Source organism: Varroa jacobsoni, unplaced genomic scaffold (genome assembly GCF_002532875.2).
Source record: "Varroa jacobsoni isolate VJ856 unplaced genomic scaffold, vjacob_1.0 contig03020, whole genome shotgun sequence".
Taxonomy (NCBI): Eukaryota; Metazoa; Arthropoda; class Arachnida; order Mesostigmata; family Varroidae; genus Varroa; species Varroa jacobsoni.
Window position 1 is genome coordinate 1 of NW_019214928.1, and position 27,679 is coordinate 27,679.

General features: G+C 41.4%; 1 protein-coding gene and 2 long non-coding RNA genes across 3 annotated transcripts in view; 2 read left to right on the top strand and 1 right to left on the bottom strand.

Moving 5' to 3' along the window:
- Nucleotides 1-69: 69 nt before the first annotated feature.
- LOC111272696 (gamma-aminobutyric acid receptor subunit beta) overlaps nt 70-27,679 on the bottom strand; it is a gene marked incomplete at its 5' end in the record, with an annotated part of 36,806 nt that continues 9,196 nt past the window's right edge. Inside the window, 6 exon segments of the mRNA XM_022854276.2 lie at nt 70-1,934; nt 10,609-10,860; nt 14,192-14,263; nt 18,928-19,274; nt 19,802-19,946; nt 23,802-24,043. Of these exon segments, the coding sequence (XP_022710011.1) occupies nt 1,551-1,934; nt 10,609-10,860; nt 14,192-14,263; nt 18,928-19,274; nt 19,802-19,946; nt 23,802-24,043 (1,442 nt within the window).
- LOC147751826 (uncharacterized) lies at nt 14,292-19,035 on the top strand. Its single transcript, XR_015315808.1, has 3 exons — nt 14,292-15,876; nt 17,142-17,226; nt 18,902-19,035. It is a non-coding gene; the product is annotated as an uncharacterized LOC147751826 (long non-coding RNA).
- On the top strand, nt 21,990-22,654 carry LOC147751827 (uncharacterized). Its single transcript, XR_015315809.1, has 2 exons — nt 21,990-22,182; nt 22,299-22,654. It is a non-coding gene; the product is annotated as an uncharacterized LOC147751827 (long non-coding RNA).

A 27,679-nucleotide genomic window follows, 5' to 3' on the forward strand; every position in this document is an offset into this window, starting at 1 on the left:
ACTACTACTACTACTACTACTACTACTACTACTACTACTACTACTACTACCACTACTACTACTACTACTTCAACTACTACTACTACTTCAAGTACTACTACTACTTAATAATAATAAACATATTAACCTTATAATCCTAATAACAGTAATACTCATAATCGTTTAGACCTTACGTTATGATCTTATACAAACGAATAACGGTTAGTATTAATTAATATATTGATATAATTGTCTCTTTCCAGTTATCTATTAATATTCTTACCAGATTCATTTTTCCGTTCGTTTTCTTTCCTTCGGTTTCTCATCTATGCGAAGCCTGTGGAAGAGGGGTAGTAGAGAATCAGAGCAGTGGGTTCGCTGCTGTCTTATGTAATGATGGCTTCCGCTGCAAACCTTTCATTAGTTTACCTTAGCACTTAACTTTGCATTCAGCCTGCTTCTTCTGAATGAATCAGCATGCATTCGAGGCACTTGTGATGCCTCGTACCCTAAGGTTTCGTTTGTTTTTTCTCCATCATCGTCATTCTGACTTATTGATTAATGAGCCTCTTACATCGATTCGTTTGATACCAAGTATCAGTATATTCTTTGATTTCATCTCGTCTATTGTGTACTTTTAGGCTTATAATAATATTCAGTGTTGTCTCGAAAGTAGTGGCCACTGTCTTTTAGGACAACCTCGTGATGGCTTTATCTCAGCCAACCGGGTGACCGATGTAAGGACACTAATCAGCGTTTAAACATTCTGTTGATAATCATTGTTATCACCACTATCGATTGCTCGCGCTTAACTACCTGGTATCATTCAATAGAAAACGATCACTGTTCAGCCGGAACGTATGGGTCGGCCAGTTGTTGTTTCCTCTACTAGTTCATTACTTGCGTGTGTTGTACGATCTTTTTCCGAATACAGAGCTATGGATCTGGCCGCTTAGTCCGTTTGTTTGTCGGTGCCACAGGCGTAATAACGACAAAAACAACACGTGCTTGATTTTCTCCGTCGACGATAGAATTTTCGGTAGAGATTTCCGTTTCTACAGGTCTGATCTGAGATGTAGCTCAGCGTGTTAGCTCAAGATGCTTGTTTTCATGGAGACCTAGCTACGAGCGGCAGAGGCGGAAACTTGGTTACTGTATAATATTTCATTCCCGTTCTTCTAACTCCTACAATTTGGTGCTTCATGCTCCCTTCGTGCTGTTGCTATTTTGTTATTGGTTCATTCGCTTGCTGCCCGACAAAATCGTACGTTGTTATTTTCAGCTTTGCATATAATTAGGTAGGTTGACTGTGATATAATTGATTATGGCGCTGTCTCTCGAGCTAGATCAGCTACTATCCAGTCTATGCCATTTTTCAGTAGTAGTTATTAGCTGTTGATTTTGCCTGCCGTAGCAAACGGTATCGTATTCGGCGCGTTAGTCTCCGGATCGCTACAATGGCGACATCAGCATCGATAAGGAGAGAGGCTGTGTGTATGAGCTTGCAAGCAACGTAAAGCTGTATAGGTTTTTGCTTAGATTCCATGACGATGCACCGCGTTAGGTACGTTTCACCGCCGTGATGCGTCATCCGGTACGAGGTCCTGCGGTAGAACATCACTAATATGTAAATAGATGATCCAGTACATTAGGTTGAAGCAGACAAAGCAAACGGGAAATACGACTCGCGAATACTTGTCGATATCCGATGGAGACACTCCGAACAATTTATTCGGATTTTTGAAGAAAGCTGTCTCTAGCGAGTCGGACATCGGCTCTTGAAGCAATGCCGTCCCGTGCCCGACACTGCCAGGCGCAGTCGACAAATTTCCTAGGCTGATTGATAAGCCGGCAGTTGGGGGAGGTTGCGATAAGGCGTTCTCCAACGAGGACGTCGTTCTGTGCAGCAGACCTAGTCCGCTCCCTTTCGAATCAATCATTCGTAGACGAACCTCCTAAAAAGGAATAGAGATAACGAGAAACAGACAGAACTTCAGAGGGCGAAAAGAACAATGTCCTCGAATTACAGTCAACATACCGAACACAATAGATGGAAAGTGACGGAACGTGATAAGCATCTGATTTCGTAGTTCACGCGGAAATTTGCGTAAGTTCTCTACGAAAGCTAATGCTCTGCATTAGTGCTGATTGCCAAGATAGAAACTTAACGTCTCAACTAAAGTTAGTGGTCCTTAATAGAAAACCGACTTGTTCAAGTCGATTACTGTTGATAGTAATAACAAACTAATTCTGGAAGATATTAACTGAAGATGTTTTACTGTTAACTTCTTTGTCCTGATATGAATTTTGAAATTTTTTTTTTAAATGAATGCGACATCAAGCATCCACCCGTTCTTTCAACCAGAAAATTAACGTAACTTTTTAAGGGCCGACATTTTATTGAAGACAAGAAAGACGTAGGTGTAGATGAAAAAGATGATCGTTAGATACGTTTATTAGTAACGATATTTTTACGCCTCAGTGTAGCATTCCTCTTTCACACAGAAGTACAATGTCGTTCTGTTAGAGAATTTCCTAATTTTAATTTAATTTAATAAGCAAATAGTAATTCATTTTAACATTACTTGACCGCTTCTAAGATCCGATGCAACATCAAGTTTCAGTATTAATTCGTTGAGGAAGATACCTGGATACTGCAAAGAAGAACTCTATTTAGTGATCTTCATAATTATTTATTGTTTTACATAAAAGCTCTCACAGGTTGCGTGTTTTTTGATCCCTAGATAGACACGCTGAAGACACATACTCTAATAGATATGGTATTTATCAAGAAATACGGCGACACAAGGCTACATTTTCATATATGCCTTCTTTGTTACTTAACGTTTTATATGGCTTAACTCAAAATACGTCTGTGATCGATGGCAGGATCAAAAATAATTCCCTGTCGCGTTTTAACAATAGGATCAACTGAAAGCTCCGCGAAAAATCTTGATTCCACCAACGCATTTTTAGAAGTATCCAAAGCAAAAAAGGCTTCATTTGTTAATTTCCTTCTGTAAAAGTGCACAATTATCCTTATGCTGCACTATTTTCTATACGTTGTCGTCTTACTTCTTCCAGCTTTACTACCCCTTGATACCGAAATCAGTAAGATACACTACAAGCAGAAATAGTTTGTTCAAGTAACGGGGCAACACTCAGAAGTCAATCCCAAAACAGGGCCGTGTTGACGTTCCGGGAAGAATGCATGTACGTGCATAAAGCAAAACCACAGTTTACAATATATATGAATGAGACTGAACCCATAGGTGGTAACGGAAAAGTCTCCCTACAAAAATGTAGCATTTTTAGAAGAGACTCGATCGTCTAACAATGATAGATCATTCGGTTTCATTTTTGTCGGGTTTCCTTCTTTCCTCTCCTCCCTTCTCACTGTATATACATATCGTTGCATATCGTCTGCAAGCTGTTCCTCCAACGTGTACCTTTCGTCAAGTACTCTGCCTCTTGAAGGCTAAGAAGTCGTCTCAAAGTAGACGTACCTAGGAGTCGTTATGTGTTTTTGAGTTCCGTCAACGTTGGTCGTTAACAACAGTTACCTCCAAAGCCGCTTAAGTGCTCCTGTACATTGGTACATTGCATGGTTGATTGTTCTATAAAGGCGAGATCTATCCTAATTAATAGCTTTTTAAGAAGCACCAGTGGTATTGTATGAGAATATTTACGGAAATTCGTTGTATTTAAAGCTGTTAACAGATTCTTCTCCGACCCAGCAAAAAAGCAAGATCTGGATACAAAGCGGAATTCAAGAACAACAAGGCCAGTTTATAGGATGCACTCAGCGGCAGTTCCCTAACAGTCAGTCAGCGAGAAGGAAACTTTGATACTTTTAGAACCACCAATACTGGCTAAAAGAATTATTTCCGAACTTACTGCAACAAACCGACCCCACCGGAGGGTCACGAGGAGAAGCTTTTCTTGGTATCACCCATTCGTAGGGTTTTGTACTGAAAACCGTGTACCGTCAAAAATCATGCCCGCCCCTTACACCTAAAATGCAATCTGATGCCAAGAGCAAGACAGCAGGAAACGGCTGACTCAGACAGGCAAATTTTGCTTCGATTTATTTCCGTTTCGTGCTCCCTTGGAACCATATTTCAAGTCGCCCCATGTCTACACCTTTTCTAGAATTCATCCAGTTTATACACGATCCTAAATACAGTGAGTTCCATTGCGCGGGGGCGCGCTGACTGGTTTTCTTCATCGTAGTGAAACGGCCTGTGGGAAATGAGTCGTGGGGTTTTGCAGGGACTTAAAGATTCGGTATTATTACTGAACGCAGACAGTAACATAGAAAATGAATATTATACACGTGAGCAGATACGGGTGGAACAGGTGTGGTATTCAATATGGTAAACCATTAAAATGATTCTCCAACTAAGATAAAATCTCAAATGTCCTATGTCGTCGACCAGTTCTAAAAATTATCTGGGTACGCCTTCAGGTGGAGGAAATAATAAGATGTGTACAGTGTTCCTTTAGATGTATAAGAAATATCGACGTGAACTTGGGTCAGATAACGCAATCTCGGCGGTATTTACGTCTCTTGGCGACGTGGGGACAGGTGATGTCGGATGCCGACTGTTGGGCTAGCGTGTATAGTTTAGTTCTTCCCTAAACAGCAGGGTTTTTGGAGGGACATTTCGCATCGGAATCAACTTTTCAACTGTGTAGAGTCGCCATGCATCGCGCTCAGAATACGCCCATAACTTCTACAGATCAGCTTAGTGAACATAGGGGCATAGACAATAGATATTCGCTTTGCATGAATATCTCGTGCGACGCCACATCTTCGAGGGCTGGTATATTGGCCCCAGTAGGTTCGGACCTAGCTGCATTCAAAAGATCATTCCGTTCACTGCAAACTAATAATTCGCGTGAAAAATAGAGTTTAGTCAGCGTCTCAATTTATTTTTCAATAAAAAGCATGGATTGCCCATGTTCCGGCGCTAAAGTCTTTGAACGGATACAGCCTGGTAATAGTAAGAAAAAAGGTCCTGGAGGTTTGCGTCTCCGAGCTGTACAGTTATTATTCGTATTGCAATGAACTGCTAAGTCGTGTCTAGTAGATTCATATTGAAACTCGCTTCAAATAAAGCTCCGTATAGTGCAAGCTTTCAGTTTGTAATAAGCTTTATTGCAGATGACTCCATTATTTCGACCCGGCTGGACTCTTAACTCGGTTATCTAAACTCTATAGATGTAACTGCATACTCGTATAAATTGCAACCTTTTTTTTTTCAAAGCATTTTCAGGCTTGATAAAAGGTGATGCAGCGCCTAACGTAAGGTACGGGGCACTAGCGGCGCAGGGGGTAGAGACGAAGCCATTTAGAAATAATCCTCTGCCCTTTTGCGTACGTTACGTGAACGTGAAGTAAAAGTCACACGGTTAGAAAACTACGGGCGAGACTCAAGGGCACAAAGCACCATTACGAGCTGCAATGTGCCTACACTGTTGAATAATGAAAGTAAATAGGTGATTCTATTTAAAACATAACCACCCAGCTCGGTATATTCAAAACGAACTATGTAAAAATGCACGAAGCTTCTTGTCCACAGTGCATAACCAGAACATCATAAGGAGGGGTGCGACCAAAATTAGTAAAGTACTTACCCAATGAAATAAGTTGTGCAACGTTACCTTGCTTAACAACTTCCAACGTTCGGCACAATATTTTTGCGTGAAAATATCACGAAGTCATTTGACAAACGTTGTTCTGAGCTTCCAAATGTACCCATCCTATTGCACATGTATATAATGGATGCTATGTGGACCAAATGCATACTTAAGATGACCATTGCGAAAAATTCTACATAGCTGTGTTCCCCAAAGACTCTACATTGATATAAACATAAGCATGTTTCACTGCCTTTTAATGTGCTACGGCCACCGAATAATTATGAGTTTGGAAGTTGGTAAAGCAATGTAAGTACTAGAGAGTTATAAACACTGTAACAACAGAGCTTATCACATCTACCGCGGAATCATCTTGATTCGATTACAATCGACCAACAGCGTGGATCAACACCATGGAAACAAGGGCCTATTAAAGATAAGAAATCTCTCTAGATGTGTAAGGAGTGCCTATGAAACTTCCCTTGAAAACCTGAAGACCCTCACCCCTTTGATGGAGACGATTTGACAAAACTTCCGCACCGAAGAATATTACTGGAAACAAGACTGGAAAGTCTTCGCTCCCGGCGAAGGGGTAGATACATATATATATCAAAATATATAACCAGATCGTACCCTCCCTCGCATTGTATTGTTTTTTAACGTGTCTTAGGCCGGCAATGTTGTCAAGTTGCTCCTTGAGCTAATTGTTAGTTATATGGGGGTGCCTTCTGCGGAAACTCTTAGGGGCTTGTGGAATAGTACGAGCCAGAGCTTATTTAACGCAGGTATTAGGAGCAACCGTTGCTACAAGAGGTAAGTGAATCCTAGTAATGTTTCCTTCTACCATTTGTCCCATAGAAAGCTGACAAAATATTATATTATAATTTTCAAGAAAATAGGTGAATTAAGAATGTATATGTTCTTGGCCCATGCCCAAATGGAGCCCCACAAAGTAAGACTATCTGAGACGGTCATCGGTGAAATGCAGGAAGAGATGTGATCCCTGCTAGAGAAGGCAATAATCGTCTCGCTGGCTAGATCAAAGATTATTTTTGCTTACGACGCATTCGCGCTTCTCAAGGAATACTCTAAGGATGAAGTCATCAAGCGACTTATCGGACTTATAATATAACCTCAATGGAAGGCTCTTTGTGGATTTAAAAAGGCTTATCATAGTCAAATACCGCATTGCATTTCAAGCAGCAGCATCAAAGCAGCATTTGCAGCTTTTATGGACGCGTTAACAACGACGAAACTTTTCTATACTACCTTTATTTGATTGCTAATGCAATTAGGCTAAACAGTGACTACAGCCTTCCTGCAGTTTTCTGAGAGATTGCCGCACACGTTTATCCTGTGGTGACTGCTAACAGCCTTTTGTTGGTCAGCCATAAAAGGATTAAAGCCCCCTACAGTCTAAGGGCAAAAAGGTTCTAACCTTTAAATTACCGTGATGGTCAGCTACTTTGCCTTGGAAAGCTCTCCCCTTTTCTTGGAAGCGCTGAGCGCAGTGACATATATGAAAGGGCTAGAATGTCAGTCACTCTGTCATCAAACATAAGCCATTTGCCGCGATGGAAAGTTAGTACGATCCGTTGTTTCCCCAATGCACGCCCTGTAACTTTCTTGGGAAAGAGACTCCAGTCGACCGCAGAGTCGACCAAGGTACGATGTGAGTGGCGCACGAGCGCCGCGCGGGGGAAATTAATGTTTTGGGTATAACATTCAAGACCGCCGCTACACGTTGTGGCAGACTCATGAACGATCGTGAGAAACTGCAGGGATTCAAGGTTGTTGGCTCCACTTGCGCCTCGTGTGGAACGTATCGGCTACTTGGTTCAACTGAGCTTTTCGCGGCAAAGGAATCGGTTGGACAACTGCGCTTCTCACTGAGACAAGACTGAGAAAGGAAAACGCACTTGTATACAGGCGAGAGCGGCTAAAACCATTAGCTGAATACAGATAATGATACTGTAATGAAATACTGAACTCTGGAACTCGAGAGTCTCTGTCTAACGGTTTCTGTTACAGTCTATATATTTATGTACGTGCTTCGGCGGCTTTACGCGGGATACAGGGTAAGGGAAGAGGATGGTAGCCCTTACGGCCATGTTATGGTGCCATGTATCATAACCACATTAAAGCGGACCATCCTTGGGTATGGGTTTGGTGCCTCTGGCATACGAGCACTGCATTGAAGAATTATGCATTTGGCGTGACTTGTGCACGATTGTTTGTTTTTTTCGAATCGAAAGTTAAGCAACTGTTCTTTGTAATGAACTCGTTGGGTTGTAAGGATGCAACAAGCCGATTCGAAATAACGTTTTAATAGTGTATGGCTATAATCAGGAAACGAAAAAAATCCAATACACGGTGTGTTAATCATTGTCGGTAAGTGAGAAGTGTGCAGAATGGCGATTAATGTGCCCAGTAGCACACACAGTATTGAAACGTTTTGGACAATAAAAAAAAAGTGTTGTTGTCCTACGCTAACATCCTTGAAATCATAGGGGGGGGGGATAAGAAATCAGTGAAATTCGTCTGGATTTTATAGCCACATCACATTTTCCGATATATATAATTTGACTGTTCTATATATTCTAATAGTTTTATCACTTTAACTGCGTGTTACGACAACAGCTAGGTCCGTCTCAGTTTTAAGTTGCCCTTTGATAATTCCTACATCAAATCACGCAGAGTTTTCCAGCAGGCCTATGTAGGCTCGCTTCGTTCCAACAACTATTAGCAAGTCTGAGGACGATATTATATTCAGCGTACTTAATGTTTCAGGCTTCTTTTTCGGATACTGACCTCGTCGAGTGCATTTCTACGACCTCTCCTCTTCTTTTGATATCTTTTACTTACCTTGCGGTCACGTGTACTTTTCTCAAATAATCCGATTCAAGTAGAATGTTTCATGCCAGTTCATACGGGTCTGATAGGATCTGGCGACCGCAGAAAGCTTGCAGGCCCTCTAATGCTAGCTAAATGGCTGCCCTCCAAACAGAGTAGCGTTCGGAAAAAAAGTCTATATGAATAAGCCTTGAAGATAATATTTAGCTTATCCGAATTTTACTGGTATGAGTACTACTTCGCTTGTACAAATACATCGTTCCGTATTTTCCTCGTTTTACAGAAGGCGCAATTACTATGGTACCATGATACCGTGTGTTCATCACATAAATTCATATTTGGGAGCGCACCTTGTGAATGCGCCGCGGAGTATCCCCGGGTTTTGCCGTCTACAGATACAGGGAGCGTAGCGGGTAACGTTTGTTCACGGAATAAAAGTCTTGGCAGGTTTAAAAAAGTTCGCGCATCTTTTGCCCGCGTTCTCGCATTGCGGGGTTGCCATAAAGAAGCTGCGTCTGGAAATGGTTTTGACTCGGCCTGTCCCTCCAAAAGTTTGTTGATTTTATACACAGCTGGGAGACGGCTTCCTGCGGATGAGTGACTAGCAGGGAAATAGCTAAACGCCCTCTTCAAACTCTCTGCGGTTGCCACCGCATAACGCCGAAGGCCACTCGAAAAAGCGGGTAAGTCGGTAGCGACAATGCACAGGGCCACATCGCATAAACACTATGCTAATTCGGCCCGGTATCACAGCGAAACTAGAGTTCAGGCGCGCACAACTCTACTGCATCCTACCATCCCTAGACACTACCGCATGGTAACGGTAAGACACCCGATGGTGCCCGACAACGCAAGAGGTCCAGCACCCCCAGTTGTCTTCAACCAAATCCCGTCCGCTACTGCGGAACTCACTAAATCTACTTTGACATCGGAGGGTAAGAAAGACGACACGATGTTCATCTTCTGCTCCTGACAAAGGTACATATACCGAAGTCCACTTCGAAGTTGAATAATTTTCCGCTTTACGGTACTGCCTCGCCGTTCTTTTACGGAAAGTTTGTTGGTAGCAAGGAAATGCTGCTAATGATCCCAGCGTCGATTTTCTAGCAAGCGCGTTTCAGGCCTACCTTGCTTCAGAAAGCGTCGCCCTAAGTCGGCTCGTCGATGCTTAAGACTTACAATGCGCCGCAAATGGTGGGGCAGTTTTTACAACCGCAACTCGTATTTGCCCGCAAGACCACTTAACCCATGTGACTTTCCGCATATTATAACTCCATTAAAATGCTCCTCTATGGACCGGTGATTATGACCTGACTAAGTTCGCTGATGTTATTCAGAGAAAGCAGTAAGTAGAAAAGGCAGAGGCCAGAACTAATGCAGCTTAATGAGCCTATTTTATCCTGTGCCTCTCTAAAGCTTTTAATGAGAGTCGTGCCACTAAGACACAGCCACTGCATTGATTGGAAGGAGTTATAATGTTACCACTCCATGGAAAAACTTCGTAACATCCAACGAAATACATTCTGGATAGTAAATAGCCTAATTCGTTTATGTAGATAAAGTTGTGAATAAGAACGTTGAGAAGTCAGGAGGCAAATTATGTATATATTATTTTTTGTGATTACGGTGACCTAGGTCGGAAGTAGCAACCTATTTTGCCTTTATCCTCAGGCCAGTTGACTGTGTTATGAATAATTTTTCATACTTCGTTTTTTTTTTTTATCTATGACAGGTTACAAAACCCAGCGATGACCAAATCACTCTAAGCCTATTGCCATAGGCGATGCCTAACACCGTGGCCTGCAATAAAAATAGCCCATCACTTCCATTCCACGATCATATGCTGATTTATTTCTATTTGCCTTTGACAACAGTAATGAAAAAACTAATATTCATATCACGTCTTTATTATAGAGTTTATTCGTTAGTTCAAATTGCCTTTAGTTTTGAATGCACTGTATAATGGGTCTTGACGCCATATCTCTTTTTAATCTCATGACACCTAGTGTGACACCCTAAGATACGTGCAGCTAGTCAAAGCCTATTCTTCTATCGTAAATATATACCCTAGCTCAAAGAAAATTTTGAATAAGAAACCATACGTTTCAAAAAAATATAATAATGATACTTCACCATAGGTATCGATGTTGACGGCGCCACTTGCTGTGCGGTGATAGTCGTGTTTGTTGTCGTTGTGGCCGCTAGGGTGGTCGACGTGGGTGGAGGCAAAGTGGGCTGGGAAGGGCAGCCGCAACTCTGGGTCGTGCCTCCGCTTCCGCCCATCCCAATGCCTCCACCCGACCCACCGACTCCTATTAAACCACCTAGAACAGCTCCTGCACAGCACGGGTCCGCTGGTACACCTCGCCGGCGTTCGTGTAAACTCTTAAGGTCGACGAACACGTTCGGGCATGTTGCCGTTCCAAAGAGAAGGAGCAAGACCGAAACATAACGGGACAGGGAGATAAACGCAATACGAAGTTAGTCGAAACGAGGGAATCGGTAACAGGAAAGTTAGTACTTCTACTTCTGTTTTGGACTAATAGCATATAATTTACTTATTTGTATTTTATGTAATCATACATAATATGGATGACGAGGTTTGGTTTCTACATATGACTCTCCCAATAGAAGGCAAACGTTGGAAAAAGGTTTTCGTACAATTCTGACTAGAGTTGTATGAATGAAATTAACGAATATATAATAATATTACTGCCTGTTTACACGCTATCCCCGTACAGAATGCTGCTACTGCTTTCTCATGCAAATGTTTAGACACCTTCATGCAGGTCATTGTTACCTAATGCGCGCATGGACCACGTTTGCGTTTAATATAGCCATGTTTGACTGTTAGTTGTCTTTTAGCTTCTGCCAGATATTATTAGATTTTCAACCCGGGATATGGATTTGGCAAGGCTGGCTGTGTTTGGAGAAGGTCCAAGAGATATGGTTATCTCCATCTAAGTAAAGACATCCAATTTTATGCCCTATAATAAACTCTATTTATCATTTCCGTACCCAAAATTATCGTGTCACTGAAAAAGGGCCTGGACTTATCAAACTTCGCCAGAATTTAGGGTTTACTAATGATGATGGGTAACTACTGTAAACACAAAATGCATTCACGGTGAAGATGTGCATTCGTAAACATTCTCCCGTTGGTTCCTAGAGCATTTTAGTTAGCATTAGTCGATCTGTATAGCCCCGACACGTCCCTTTCATTCGAGCATCGATGTTCATCCTGTAGCTACATCTTTTCTTTACTAGTTAGGCGCATAACGGTATGGCGTATCTTAGATTACAACGAAGGGCTGATCGCGCAACGGATCTAAGGTCCAATCGCGTGGCGAACGTCTGATTTGTCAAGTACACATCGACTTTTTCCGAATCGGAGGAATGTAGTATTACATTGAGGAACCTCAGCAGGAAAGATTTCCAGGCTTCTATTGAAAGCCATAGGGGAGCTTGATTTAGTTTTATTATCATTGTTACTACTCGTATATCGTATCTTTTTTTAATAACTATAATCTGATTGTTACCATCGCTGTTGGGCGTTTTTTCCTCCATTATCAGAAAAGACGTTTGGACGAAGTACGATGCAGCTGGAAACACTCTTATCTAGAGTGGCAATGACTTCCAACAACGCATCGTTTCTATTAAATTTATTTTTAGTTCAATCACTGACGCGATGTGCTCGGATCGCTGAAGTGCACAAAAAAATGGCGGCTCGATATCTGATTTTCAGCAAATTGCTTCGATTGTACAGCAAGGATGCTAAGCTAAGATAGCATCGAAATGGAAGAAGCAACTACTTCACGGTCGTTGGCTTGTCAAAATCGGGTAAACAGTTCCCGTATAAACTCGCAAAACGATGATGTAAGACAATGTCTCTGAGTAACGTCTGTCATTTAGAAAACTTACGGCCGCAGGCAAGCAAGCAGATAGCAATAAACATACCCGGCACGCCCATGTGGTCTCACTACCTAACTAGTCGTATTCCGCTGTTAGGACGTGATGTGCATATTGAATAAACAAACAAAGCTAAACCCGCATCATATTCCTATTTCTGGCACGCGATTTGGCTACTAGAAATATCGATTACAAATTGGATTTCATAACACTCAAATGAAATTGATTTTGATCTAGCTTACTGTTGTTTCTGTCAAATTATGGGGAACTACTGACTCATGCTACACAATTGTTGTCTCAGTTGCTTAAGTCCACGGTACGTTTCACTGAACTCATTTGGCAAACACTGTAATTCCAATTCTCGTATCTTCTATTCACCCGAAAATGCTTATCGAAGTAACGCTGCTCGGTCGCATCGTCCCGATGAGGCAGACTCTCAAAAAAAAGGGTTTGCTTATCACTCGGCTTGCAATTCAGCATAGATATGCGTGAGGTTCTGGATAAGGGATTTGGGTCGAGAAAATGAAGCCGAACTTTGCCGATTCGAGGATAAAGTTGGGCATTGGTTTCAGGGGAGGTGTTGCCTGCGTTTAGATACTGGCCGCCGATGTCACTAACGGACCTAGGATCGTGATAGTCAAAAAGACTGGACCTTAAGTCAGCGTGGGCTCTGAGGGATGGGAGTAACCGCTTCTTCCTCGCAGCCCCAGGTCGGTTTTCAGTGATATCACACCTACCCCTGACCGTGCATATAAGAATGGAGGGAAATAGGCCAACAGGTTAAGGGATAAGTACAAGGCGAGAACAGAGCAAAGGCAGAACGGGGTCACCAAGAGATTGAAAAGAGAAGCATACAGCAAAATATGGTGAGGAAGGCAAGACAGGGAAATGCGTAGCTAGAGGGCTCCAAAGCAGAAACCTTGTAGAGAAAGAAGCCTCTGTGACGATCACGCACCGCCCCCTTAGCATAGTTACTCGTTCAAACATGATAAAATTTCCGCATTGTTGTACGTATACGGGTAAGTAGCTTCTGGAACCAACTTAGAGAAGTTCTGAGAGATAAGATCGACACGGTCAGAGCACGCTAAATAAACGTATGTAAATACCATAAGCAGAACACTACACTGTAACACGTTGTTTGCAGAGAAAGATCGAATGCAGTATTTGCTCGCTGGAGCCCTTAAAATCTGCTGTCAGTGCGTTTAGGCAATGTCTAATTGCGAGCTTTATGTATATATATATATATTGGTAATTAAAAATGAGCGGTTACAAAACATTGCAAATTATTTTTATATGCAAATGGACGACATGGTTTGCAGTAAGCTGAAGCGCTTTTCGATTGGCACCATCAACGATTACTACTTATGTATTTTGCCTGCTGATAACTATTCTTGGCGTGACGTGTCGGACTCCAGCGACGTGAAACCCATCTACATTTACGTATCTGTATGTGGCTCTATGGCACTGCGCCTTTGAACTTCATTCATCCACGGACTATTCACTAAGCGGTATTTAACGGATGGTTAAAATCTGAATCGTACACAGGTAATTCTGCCTGCATTATGCCGATGCGAAGCTTGACGACGTTCCAAATCGAGTTCAATTTAATTAGGTTTTTTCCAACAAAGCTTTTGACGGAGTCATTGAGGAAATTCCAAAGGAGTTCTAATCTTGGATATTACATTTCAAAGAGGAAAAGGTAAACAAAAGCTTGATGCACGTGACAGAAACATTCTGCTTGATGGATAGTCTCAACGTTTATGCTGCTTATTCTATAGAATTAATTTACAGCCCTAGGTTTACCTACCATGTAGGTTGGAGCTGTAGAAACTTCTCGGATCTCCCGGGGTGCCGCCGTCGGGCACACTTGACAGGTGCTCTGTAAAAATTCAACATGAATACACATACATACAAAAGCAAGGGGGATAAGGCGAATCTTTAAGGATACACTCTACGGTTCACTATACAGTCTGATGTTTGCTTTTATAAATACATATCTATGCCTGATATTTAGCTTCAGCCATTGCTTCTCCCTTGGTAACTATTCAATAAGCCCGGCCTAAATATGCATCGCTTCGAAACGTTTTGCTGTAGATCTAAGCGTGAGGCAATAATCCCGAGCGGCCCACATCATGTATATAGTCCTAAAAAAACCAGCAGTATTTTTGTCGGCCTAACTCGATTTGAGACATAGAGTTGAACATTGATTGTATATTATTCCGACCAACAGGTAACATTATTATTATCATCCACTTTTTCATGGCGCCCAATTAGGCAAACGTGTGACACCAATCATCTTGTATGTTCAAACCCCAATAACATACATCAATGCGAATGCAACAGATTGCCAAGCAGCTAATTAAAGCTTGAACACTTCCTTAAAAAATATAGGATAACAAACTGTGAATAAGCTTTAAAACGGTTAGAATTTTTATACAGAACATTGCCTAGCAAACAAATACCTATAGGATAACTTCAAAACCCGATCTTCTTTTTCTTGCTCTCAAACTGCCCGAAAATGCATTATACATGGCAGCTGAGCACCAACCCGTGCCGATCTTCTCTAGTATATTTAAATATATATATATAGCTTCTCTGGTAATATTCGTTCTGCAAAACAGTCCAAAATAGTTTCAGTCCCTTGGAACGGCTTAACGTCCACTTTACCATGGGCACATGTGACCTTAATGAAACAACATGTTCCAGTCACAATAGGGTTCAGGCCCGGCTTGAACTCCAAGCATTTCGGAGACAATGGCTAATGGGCTCAAGACTTACTATTCTATATGTATGTACTTCAAGACAAAGACTTTGATGACGCAATGTAACTGCATAGATTTGCCTATGCCGATGATCGTCCTTTGGCGCTTTTAAGCTATCGCTCTGTAACATCTATAATCCACGTATGTCTAGGGAGAATGCTGCATTGTTGAAATGTGGCCAATATAGGGAAAAACGACGTTCCTTATAGTGGGTTTGTCAGTTTGCTGTACCAAGTCCGAACCGTGTCGATCTAGTCATATTCGCTCCTTTTCACTCCTATGTCTGTCGTTTCCCTTTATCCCAGAGAAAAACGATTGCTTTGAGGCATCACTTTAAAGTGTATTATAACAGGAACAGCCAAAAGACCAAGTAAAACCAGCCAAGTCGGCAAAAGCCCGTCTACCGCGGAGATCTTCAAGCTGGCTTGACTTCGAAGCGACAGCCGTGATGGAAGGGTCACACAGGACTAGAAAATGCGTGAGGCGCCAGACTGATCGCAGAGCCGCCCCAGGCCCGCGGTCAGTAGCATTATTCTAGCAGTACTGCCGAAATGGTATGCTAATGAAACGAACAGAACTCGGCCGAAAATGTAATTTCAGCCTTCCGTGTAGTGCCAAACATTAGAACAAGTCCGACTGCTGTTAGGTTTATCCGTGGATATTTCTACGTCAAAGGTCTCCGGCGAATCGAACATGTGTTATTGTAGTCCGGCAACCTAAGCCAGCTGTGGTAAGCGGAGCTTTCAGAAACAATTTATTTTGTCTGGGTGCAGAAACCTAGATAATCCAGAAGTTCCAAAATAGTACATATGATATGTGTATGCACCGATTCACCATAAATAAAAATGTTCATAACTATGAGATAAAAACAAGATCGGCGGCCATAGATCACGCAATTGGAATGTTGTCCTGTCGATGTTTAGCGGCGCAGATCGTATGAGACGCGTCGTCTGCTAGCCGTTTCCGAAACTGATGTGCGTGTTTTTTTTTATTGAAATCACTACAGAGTTCGAACTAGTGTAGAGATAGTCTGGATACATGGTCAAATATTGTATCAGTATTTGGTTCCGATTTGCCGGCTACCGGTTGACGTCTCAGCGATGTCTAATATTCGGATTATTTAATAAGTTAATCGATAATTGTTATATCGGCTAACTGAGCGACAGAAATGTACCGACTAACAACCTACAAAAAAATTATATTGCCTTATACGTTCAAGCAAATCAGGACGCTGTTTTAAGCTGCGCCAAAAGCCAAAGATGAAGTTTCAACAATGCGATAAAAGACGAAAAAGAAAAAAATACATTAACAGGAACGAAACAACGTACTGTTGACGGTCATGTCGATAGGCCGTCGTAAACAAAATGGGCCAATTAGTCTCATAATTCCTTCGTGGCCTATAGTAACAGCTAATAACCTATACTTTATATCATATCCCGACAATACAAGCGTCACAAAATCAAAACTGCCGCATACAGCCGTCAGTGGCCGAGCGTGACACGCAACTATCTGAAGCTTCCAGTTCGACAGAAGCGCAAAGCAAAGAAAATCTCCCATACTAAACCTTATGTAGATAATGAATGAGGACTAGCTGTAGATACGTAACCACAAACGTGGCTAAAAGAGGCTGGCCGTGTTGGATCCAGTATTTGGGCTTTTGGAGCAATCGACTTTATTTCTAGTTTGGGCAAAGGAACTATGTCTGAGCGTAGTTTACTCAAATTTAAACAAGCGACTATTGGTAGAAATTCGTTGTCACCGGTATCGGCTTTATAGGCTCCTTACAAATGTATACAAATACAATATTGTAAATGAAAGCTTTGTCTATTGTATCGTGCACAACTTGTCGAATATGGAGCATTGTGCCGAAATTAACTTTGGCTTTTCTCGGCTACAGCAATGGACGTTAGCATGCTTATCATAACGCTGACCCGATTTCTCATTTGGAAAGTTGAAGTCATTCAAAGTTGTATCGTCCATTATGTTCCGTTGCAGTTTTCAACCCCAGGACGTGTTTACGTAGTACGATGGAATCAGATAAAGTAAAGATCAGCAGTAAGCTTCATTTTATCGAGCCGCGGTACGTTTTTCGATGATTCTACCATTCGCCATTTAACAAAACGCCAGTATATATACATATATCTTGCTACTGTCGTATATTTTCCTACGCAAACCTATACACTCTAAAGCTTACTTGTCGTAAACCTAATGCCAGTTTGTAATGAGATAATAGGCCAGTTGCCGTTGCAAAAACAACAGCCTGGTTACCACGTTGAGTTTCGACGCTCCGCCCAAATTCGACGAAAACGGAACATGTGACGAACGGATCCTGGCTAGATGTTTGTGTCATTGTATAGGACGCACTGACACCTTACCTCCACTATACCGCCAGTACAGCACAAAGAAAGAGGAAGGCCGCTGGGAATATCTTCGCTCCGTCACCAATTTCAGTTACAAAAATCACTGTTACTGTGGTAATATCTTGATCGGATTTTTTACCAATTGTCCTCTCCATGATTTGCCTAAGGATGGCCAAAAGCCACGCATAGGCCATGTATTGTGATGCAAGAGCGTCGAGTGCAGACGGCTAAATCAGGCGAACTTCTTATATACGCTCATCATACTCTGCTGGTATATCTGCTATTTCTGTACCCAGAGATGCTTTTACACTTAACCAAATATTGCTAGTTGATTTAACTGCCCAGGAACCGCATCGTTTATTAGACACTTCTCATAACAATGTAGACAATAGTTTTTCTATCAATCTTTTCTAATAATAATATTATTAGCGAATTATAAAAATAAAACTTATTTTTAATATAATTTTAAAATGTCAATTATTCGTAATAGTATACATCTTTGAAATGGAAGTTATTTATTAGATAAGGAAGTATTAAGTCGTACTAAGTTACAATATGTATGTTGAAGTGCATGTATGTAACTTTTTTCATATTTTAGTGATTCGTTAGGAGAGAAATGTATAAAGTTGTTTATCAGGGCCAAAGCCAAAGGAAAGAGGCAGATGACCAAAACAGATCTAGCCAAATTGCCTCTATGGAAGTTTATAAGCTGAACGATTTAATTAGATTCTTAATTAGATTTAATTTCTGATTTACTATTTGTTACCATTGTATATATATATATATATATATATATATATATATATAGGGTTGTAGGGCTCCTTTCATAATCGATCATATTGTACGGAAGAATCGAAGGACATGAGGATCCTGATGGTATTTAAAGAAATCACCAATGATTCAAGTATGACAGTCCTTACGATCACGTGATTATTCCTCGTAGCCGATCGGAACTGTGCACAGCATATCCGCCATGTGAACAAGACAACAATTCATTGTATGAGTATGCAGGACCTTGTCATCGAGTACCATTCTACTCTGCGTTTAGGTATAGGTCGCAAGGAGAATAGCGGGCCTTAGCTACAAATGATGTATCACTTTTAAATCGCATATTAAAGCATCCTTCATTTTAATTTTGGTTATATGTGGAATGTTAATGCTGCTTTTTTCCCTTTTGTCTAAAAATATACATCAGCTTTGTTTGTCGGGGAACCAGTATTTGTTCATTTTCCGTATGCATATAAATATACCTAACAAACCTGACTGATCAGTCTCTAATTGAATATGAATGCAATAGGTTGCTTGTTTCATATATTTTTAGGACCAGCTGATTTTCAATAATATTTTTTCATAATTTTGTCACATTTTTTAAATTTAAATTATTATAAATTGCAGATAGTTGTCGATGTAGTCGTGCTTACGACGCTCTTGACGATTGGCGGTGAGATGTCGTGCGGCTGCTGCGTGGGCTCGGTAGGACTGGAAACGCAGCTCTTGTCGTAGTGTGGCGTAATGGCGCCCGGAGTATGCATCCGCGAGGGTCCCAGCGAGAATAGACCTCCATAACCCGCTACACCCCCGTACGGTGGTCCTGCGCCACCATACGGACCCGGCCTGTAAGGATCACCAAGTTGTTCCAGCTGTCTCCGCTGCTCAGCCAATTTGGCCATTTGTTGGCATCGCGTACGCCTCATGGCGATCCGCTTACCCAAGTAACCAACGGTGGCGTATTCGAGCAACGAGGCAAAAACCATAACGAAGCACGTACCTGCGTAGAACGAACACATGAAGGAACGCCGGGGGGGATAGAGAATAAAAAAAATACAGGTTAAAGCAAAGTACGATTATACTGTTGCTACTGGTTTGTCATTAGAGTAGGCCCCGTAAGTGGCCTCTGACAATAGCTGTGTAGTATAGAGGTTTAACAGTAGATTCAAAAATGATAAAGTAAATTTTAAATAATATGAATATGTTGCATTTAGGAATATATGGAAAGTTTAGTGGTAAACTGAAATAGTGACATAAATAGATCAATCCTATTTGTTACCACAGCCTTCATCCGCTTTATACACGTTGATAGACGAATGCAGTTCACGGAATAGAATAACCTCTGGCAGTATAATGAGCACCTTGCCAGAGATAGTAATATATATATATATAATAAAAAAAAGTAATTAAACATTTCTATGCATTATTACTAAACATTATTGACATACTCTTTTCTGCTTTGCCAACTTCGTATAATGAACAGTTGTCTCTCGAAACGAAGTTTTTCCGTTTACTTCGTCGTCTTACCGAGGTAAACGTCAATGGACTTGACGTATGAGATTTTTGGCAGTGCAGCGTTGGTGGAAGACATGAGCGTGGTCATTGTAAGAACTGTGGTGACCCCAAGCGCGACTCGAGCTGGGGTCGCGTTACGGTGTAGCCAGAACGATACCTACGAATGAATAAATGAATTAGAGTTGCGTTAGCATATGTACAAAACGTATGTCATAAACTATTATTGAAAAAAAAAAGTTTGTGGGGACCGACATTGCTGATTGAATTTTCTAAGGTCTCAGAGTGAAAAACAATAGATGTTGGCGCGGCATGCGATAAACGTGTCGATCTGATATACTGAGAGGACCGCTTGTGAGCGACTATGTGGATTTTACAATTTCGGTGTTGCCAGAAGAACATTAGAAATATGACCATTCGAAGGCGTAAAAAAAGTCATCAAGTTAACGATGACTCGGTGGTCCGCTTGTCTACCAACCAGCGATCAGATCTCATGGAGGCTGGTAATGTGGCTGGTTTTCGTTCTTCAATTTTGCCTAGTTATACTACTATGCAGCAAATTACAGGGTTATTCCATTATTCACCACAAATTATGGCCAAATAGAGATAAACTGCCGGCATCATCTTGGTGAGTTAAATACGTCTTGTGTGAATATGCATAAAATTATAATTGAGACCATTCGAATCCATTTCATCTTTCTTAAAGCCAATCACAATACTGGAATAATTTCAAAGTTCAATCGGTTAAATAGGGTTCCCTGTTTTCCATTTACATCGTTACCATAGTATGTAAGCCCATAATCTGGCTGCCCGAAATCATTTTACAATATAAATTAGTTTATTGTAGATTCAAGCAAATACCAACCAACCTAATTCGTACATGGCAGCTTAACGCAAGCAAGCATTACCCATTTGACAAATATTACAGCCTTTTAGCAGTTTATCGGCGCAGATAATATCCTATTTACAGTATACCCACATTTATATCGTGAGGACTCAAAAATCCCAGCCGCATCTCTATGAGCTACCCAATCCCGCAGAGGGATCGCTGTCATATAGCCACACTCATTTACTCTTTAACTAACTACTAATCCCCGCTGCCTTTGGCAAAAAACCTAAATGAACATAGAATGAATTTGACTTGCTTCGATATATCTAATTTAGCGGCTATCGGTCCCATTACCTCGCCAAAAAGGAACCATTCAGCGCCGTTGTTTCATTCGCCTTTCCTCCTCCACGTCCCCACTTGATTATGCCGTCGTTGCTTCCAATCCCCTGATGCTATTTTTGCCGTCATAGGACCCTGCTCTGTCTAAGTCTGTTAGAAGAATTCTTTTTGAAGTGATTGGCTGTGGCATAGGGAGCTGCAACAACGTTGACGGAAATTCTTATAGAATAACGCACGCAGACGAATAAAGTTATGAAACAATGGAACCGCAAAACGAAAATGGAGAAAACGCGGAAGTCCCGGGTCTCGAAATCGTCGCCGTCTCTGCAAGGGTGCAGGAAGGGCTTTGCGTGACATGCATACACTTGCCACTCACTCCAGCTATTGTGGCTATTTCTGCTACGCAGTTCTGGTATCACACAGTCTATACTTGGCCTCTATATTTCCCTCTATATAGCGTCATTTCTCCGTATGCATGGACAGGACTTCAACATCATCCCGGCGGAGGGCCGGCACAGTGCACTACGCAATCGCTGTTGCAGGCAGCTGAAACACTGAGGCTAAATATGGCGCACGCTTCTCCGAAAAACAGGCAGTGCCGACCAAGAAGAAGCGTAATGCCGGACCCAGCCCCGTGTAAATTTTCTTCCCATGTCGTGTTAACCTTTTGGCCCGGGTAGTTTCCGTCTCATCTGAGCATCGCTCGGAAGCATTCTTCTGCGGCCTTGCCTTATTCGTACAAACCGCTGCCGCAGGAGCGTTTTGTGAGCCCTATACGTCCGCTGTGTTTTCTCCGTGGTTTGCAAATGGCGCTGCAGCCGCGTAAAGCTTCGGCTTACAATGCGAGCAACTAGAAAAAAAACACAATGAGAAATCTGGATCGAGATCTGGGAGAGAAGGATATGTTTAAATAACGTTTTGTACGTTTAAAGTGGTGGTAAACGAACTTCCACGTGCAACTGTCGTGACGCAACATCGACGGCTGGACTAAACGACCGCTGATAGATAGGGCATGCATGTCAGAGTCTATTTTCCGACGCATATGAACATTCTACATCTTCCACATTCGGAGAAAAACAGTGCAATCTCTGTCGGCCACTACCTGGTCGCTGAAAGTAACCAAAACAGGCAGCAGATCATTCGATCCTGTAGCAGTGACAAAGCGGCGAAACAGATCAGGCAATTAAGTTATAATGGTACGCCATCGGTTTGCGTGTTTACATATCTGGTATGTAACTGGTGAAGGAAGTGCTAAGGGGCTTTATCCGAGTTTAAGCGTTTCGGTACTATGGCCTAGTAGACTATAGGCGTAAGCATTTGCTATCTTTTCGCTGTGTTTTCAAGTAAGACGCACGGAAAAGGTGTATGCTGATTGCGGTGCAACAAGACGCCATATTGAAATGAACGTGGACCTACAAGAGGGAACGTTGGAAAGCTGATAAGTTAGCCTGCTAAGAAAGCACATACTGAATATTGGTGGCTTTAGGCTCTCCACAAGTTTTGGGACATCGGATATAACAATAGTTTCATAACACGAGTTTTCACGTCCGACATTAGCGGGACCCGCACATCTCGTTGGAGGCATGTGATCGAAGTTGCAATCATCTATGCAGACAGACATATGTCAGAAGTACTTATGTATGCTTAATAGAACTTCGTCAATAAATGATATCAGGTGAGGCCGCGGCCAGCAGCGACAATTATCTAATGGCACTTCTTAGTTATCGATTCTCTGGATGTTCAGAGAGCGGAATAGACTCATCTAAATCTGTGTCACGCGGGTGTAATCCTTCCGTGCGGACTATTGGGAGAGATAGCACGTAAGAATATCGTGGATATGAACATCTATTCCTTATCGGACATACGGTGGCACGTTCTAAAAAATTATACAGTTTTACAAATTTGTATATGCTCGTTAAAAATTGTCAGAATTTGACAAAAGCGTCCAAAAAAAAACAAATAGTCATACGTGTCTCATAGCCCTATACGGCAGACTCGAGAACTGCTGTCTGTAAACATAAAGTGAACTCATTATACGAGTCAAGAGTGACTTTGAGAACAGTTTGGCCCTCGTGGATGAGGGTGATACCATATATCCTCTCGAAATCAGATAAACTTATGCACTTAAGTTCAGGACAAACACAATACAACTTAAGTGTTTATTATTATTTAAACGTTTACTCGCCACTTGTGTACCAATTGCACACTGTAACACCGTCTGGCCATCGCAAAACCCCTAAAGAAAATTATAAATAATGGAAGTTAATGTTTAGCAATTAAATTTCCCATACATTGTTAGTCTACCGTACACGTTCAAGCTAGGAAGTTTGGCTTTCACTAATAGCAAGAGCCCTCAGCCTTTTACCTTCAGCCTGTTGCAAAGAAATAACAGCTTATATGATAGCGGTGCATTCGTGACAAAACTTCACAATTACGAATTACATATAATTGCGCACTATGCGCATTTAATGCTAATTGACGTTACATCTGCGTTCCATGAATTTGCACCTGTTACAGAGATTGATTGTATTATGGCGCAAATTTCAAAACTGGAAGAACGGAGTGCTATACAAGCACTGAGCATATTAAGCTTTTTCAGAATTTCTTATTTTGTCAGACTGTAAGCATAAAAACTTGCGTATTATGCTACATTACGCGAAAGCTGATCAAAATGTACAATAGATCAATTCATCTTTGTTATTACTTTCATTATATGACCGGGTTTTGTGTCACTGAATTGTTACTTTGATCACGCTCGCACAATAACTATCTACCGTTTCGTATGAAATAAAGGCTAATTAAGTGTGAAGTTAATTTACGGTAGGGACCGTCTGAGTATCTACTTACCCATGAGATAACTACAATAAGGCCGGCGGGAATGTAAATCTGTATAAGATAGTAACCCATTGAGCGAACAAAACGGATTTCGCAAACGAGTCGAGAGTAATTCCCAGTCGAGAGAGCTACAGCGCGCGAACGTTGTGAGTGTCCGAGCACCTTGAACTGAGGCAGTTCAACCTCTTTGCTGATACGCACCGATTTTTCGCCATCCGACCATCGGTAACTGATATCCTTCATCGTGTAGCCGACTGAAATGAACAGAAAAACGATGTTTACGTCTCGCTTGAAGCTCAAACGGTTCCTAGGCAACGTTGGTAGTTATTCCATTTTCAAATAAAAGTTTACAATATGCTTGAACGAAGTATGATTTTAAATTTTTGGTCCTTGAGCGGACCATGGCCTGAAGAGACTTCCAACTCTAGACTTCACTACGACGGAAGCTGTGAAGTGCGCGCGATTAGCCTCTTAGGTACATAACCTTTGTGTGTCCCTCCGGCATATATAACAGCCTTTTTCTACATATAGGTAACTTCTAAAACGCAGCTGGAGCTTATCAGTTGCTTTCAAATCTATTAGCTGAGCCCGTCTAAGCAAAAAAGCATTTTTAACGATTCAACCATATATAGTACGGTATCACTCATTATTGACTTCTGACGAGGACTCCTGATGAAAAACCTAACCTGATGTTTCAATTGTTCAACATAACCAATAATGAACGGATGATCGGTACGATGATATTATGAATTTTCGAGTGGCATAAAATCGACGTAATAGTGATTTGCCCGTTGCAGATGAGTACACGCGTTGTGTTACGAAGCTTTGTTGATATGAGCAAACCCTCCTAGCCCCTGCTTGTTCATTCGTTTCAATCAATACCATACGCCATAGGTGAAGTAGGGTTGTAATAATGGTAATGATACTGTAACAACATTTACTTCCAGCGTTTACTATGAACAGCTGCGCTTGAGCTGGGCGGATTCGGCTACTCAATATACTTCTCGTTAGGCAAATAGACACATCGTCTTCCGTTTAGTCATTCCCGATTCGTAACGCCTCGTCCCGTACATGGTCTCCTACCATTACATATATAGGAAGTCGATTGATGAATGTTACGTACAAACAAACATCTTCTATTCTCAACTTTATTAGTCTCTATAGAGCTTCCCTTCCGATTATTGACCATTCATCGATCTTTTCCACTAAACGCGGTGGTAGAAAAATACCACCAGCGGCAGCACTTAATCGCAATATTTATAGCCATAGACATGTCCCACTTCTCTGAGGTGGTCCGACGATCGCAACCGTAAGAGCAGCGCCAATCCATGATTATGACGCGACATATAGCGTCATATCAAGGTCAAATAGAATAGTATAAATGTATAGAACTAGATAAGATGTGTTTCAGCCTAATTCACGAGTGCCATTTGACAGTGGATAAATAGGCGCTGTTTGATAATCATAATGACTAGAGACATTAACAGGGGAGCTTGTATCGCTGGTGCGGTGCCAGGTACAAGGCACGGCTATGGGACCGCTGGTTTGGGCAGCAGCGGAATGCCGATTTATAAACAGACAACTACAGAACAATACGATGTCGAACAACGATAAAAACTAAGGATAGTATAGCGGTATCAGTCTGTCACGCTACGTTCATATGTCTCGTGCTATTTCTTAGCCCTCGCAGAGATATAGAACCAGTCAGTCAACAAAGACCTAACTGGGAGGGCAGGAGTGACTAGCTCAGTAGCTGACGACAATCCTACCGCTGGCAACTCGATTAAGACAGAGCCAGAACTCTTCGAAGCCAAAAGGGCATTTGGTTCTGAACGCCACTAATGCGACGTCGGTACCAACAGCACCATCAGCAATATCATGGACCTAGTCTTCCCAGTGGAAACAGAGATGCTTCAAGGAGACACGTGTTTAGCTGTCGATGGTGGCGGAGGTGACAACGATGTCTGCTATGCAAACTGATGTCGATGAACGGGGCAAAAATGTGGGCTGCTGGCAGTAGACATGATTAGGCTGTCACATAGAGAAGTGCCATGGAGAAACATGAGGGATAAAGGAGAAGGAGAAGTGCATTGCGTATACGAAAGACGTCAGCTTTATCACACTGAACAATGCGCTAGCTAGTTCGCCTATCAGAAGAGATATCGATAGAAATAAAAACAGCAAAAAAGAAGTGGAGTGTCGATCTGGTAAAAAAAAACAGATGGCGAAAGGACAAGCCGTGCATTGCGCAATATTAATGAAATAATAAAATAAGAGAAAATAGAGCAGCGATCACGTGTTCGATTAGTATTATGGAGAAACCCTAAATGCATGGACAGAAATAAAAAAATAAGGTATAAAATATTCGAATAGATACCGGATATTTGCAGGAAATTTGCGCTGAGCAATGTGCTAAGGTATGTTACTAAATCTGAACTCGTTGAAGCATGGGCAGTACGTTTTGCTGGGCCAAGTTTGATCTCAACTGCAACACAAAGCGTACTTCTGTGACCAGGTAGAAGCCGGTCTCCAGACAAGGCGACGTCACCTCACAGGAAAGCTATCACTCATTACCTTTGATGCGCAAATGCAAAAGGGCTATTACATATATAGAGAGAGCGACTATAGGAAAACACTGACTTTTTGTCCGGTAAAAAATGTTTTAATGATATGAACGTATCGACCAAACTGCCCCTTTTTTAGCCAGAAAACCATACATAACGTTTCACTTCCTGATTTTTACGCTTAGTGGGGAACGCTCGAATAGGCTTATTTATTATTTCATCAAATAAACACGACAACAAGCTAAGTGTGATATAATAATAAAACAGATGAAAAACATCTATTCGATGTGGCCTGTGTAGTTGGCCCGGCCTAACTTGAATATACCTATTTGATTTGATAATCTCGTCAACAAACAGAACTTATAAGCGCGGACAGACGGAGGTCTATTAACCCAAAACTACTGGGCGTCTTAACAGCTGCGTTACTTTTGTTGACATTATAATTAATAGACCAATCAGATTCAGCTAGTCATCTAAACAGTTCATATGATTATTACTATATGGCCTCTTACTCTATCTTCCTTGTTCCGCTTGAAAAATTAATCTTCGCTTTTATTATACACATATCAAGTGAAAAAAAAAAAGTTTACTTGACGATTACAATAACGAACTTACTTTACAAAGTAACCTCATTTGATTTATATTGGCTCATAGCCAAGAACCTACCTAGAATCGTCGGTAAATATCGTTTTAATTAACTGAGAAGCTCCTGTAAAGGTCGACACTGTGAAAAAAAAACAATTTATTCCAGGTCTATACTGATGACTATGAGCACAATAACTTTAGGATTACTTCGAATGCATATATTAGCTCCATGTATTTACAGTAGATGTCTGAAAATATCTGAGTGGCTCCCAGATTGAGCGCATGCTTAGACTATGGTCAGTTTGTCAATGAAGTACGTCTATTTCAATGTCGGATTATGCACAAAATCAGCTACATTTCTTGACAACCAACTTGATCAGTGATTCGTCTCTAACGAAAAATTAAGTGTTTAAAAAGTATCAAGATATGCTTCTAATATTTCCTTATATGTTCTTCTATACGTTCTATTACCATGTTGGTCATTTTATGTACGCTCTGTTTCTTCATTTTCATAAACGCGGATTATTTCATACGGGCCGAATGCCAGCTAGATTAGGAATGAGGGGTTGCTTAACGATGAACTTGTAAGAGATTTTCTCGGTGTGTGTGTGTCATCTAACGTATGAGTACCATGCAAAAGTGATTACCAATATTTTTCCATTATAGCACCTTGGTTCGTCAACTTTTTTCTTAGCTCGGTCCGGATCTACATATATACACGTATTCACCCGTTGAGGATTT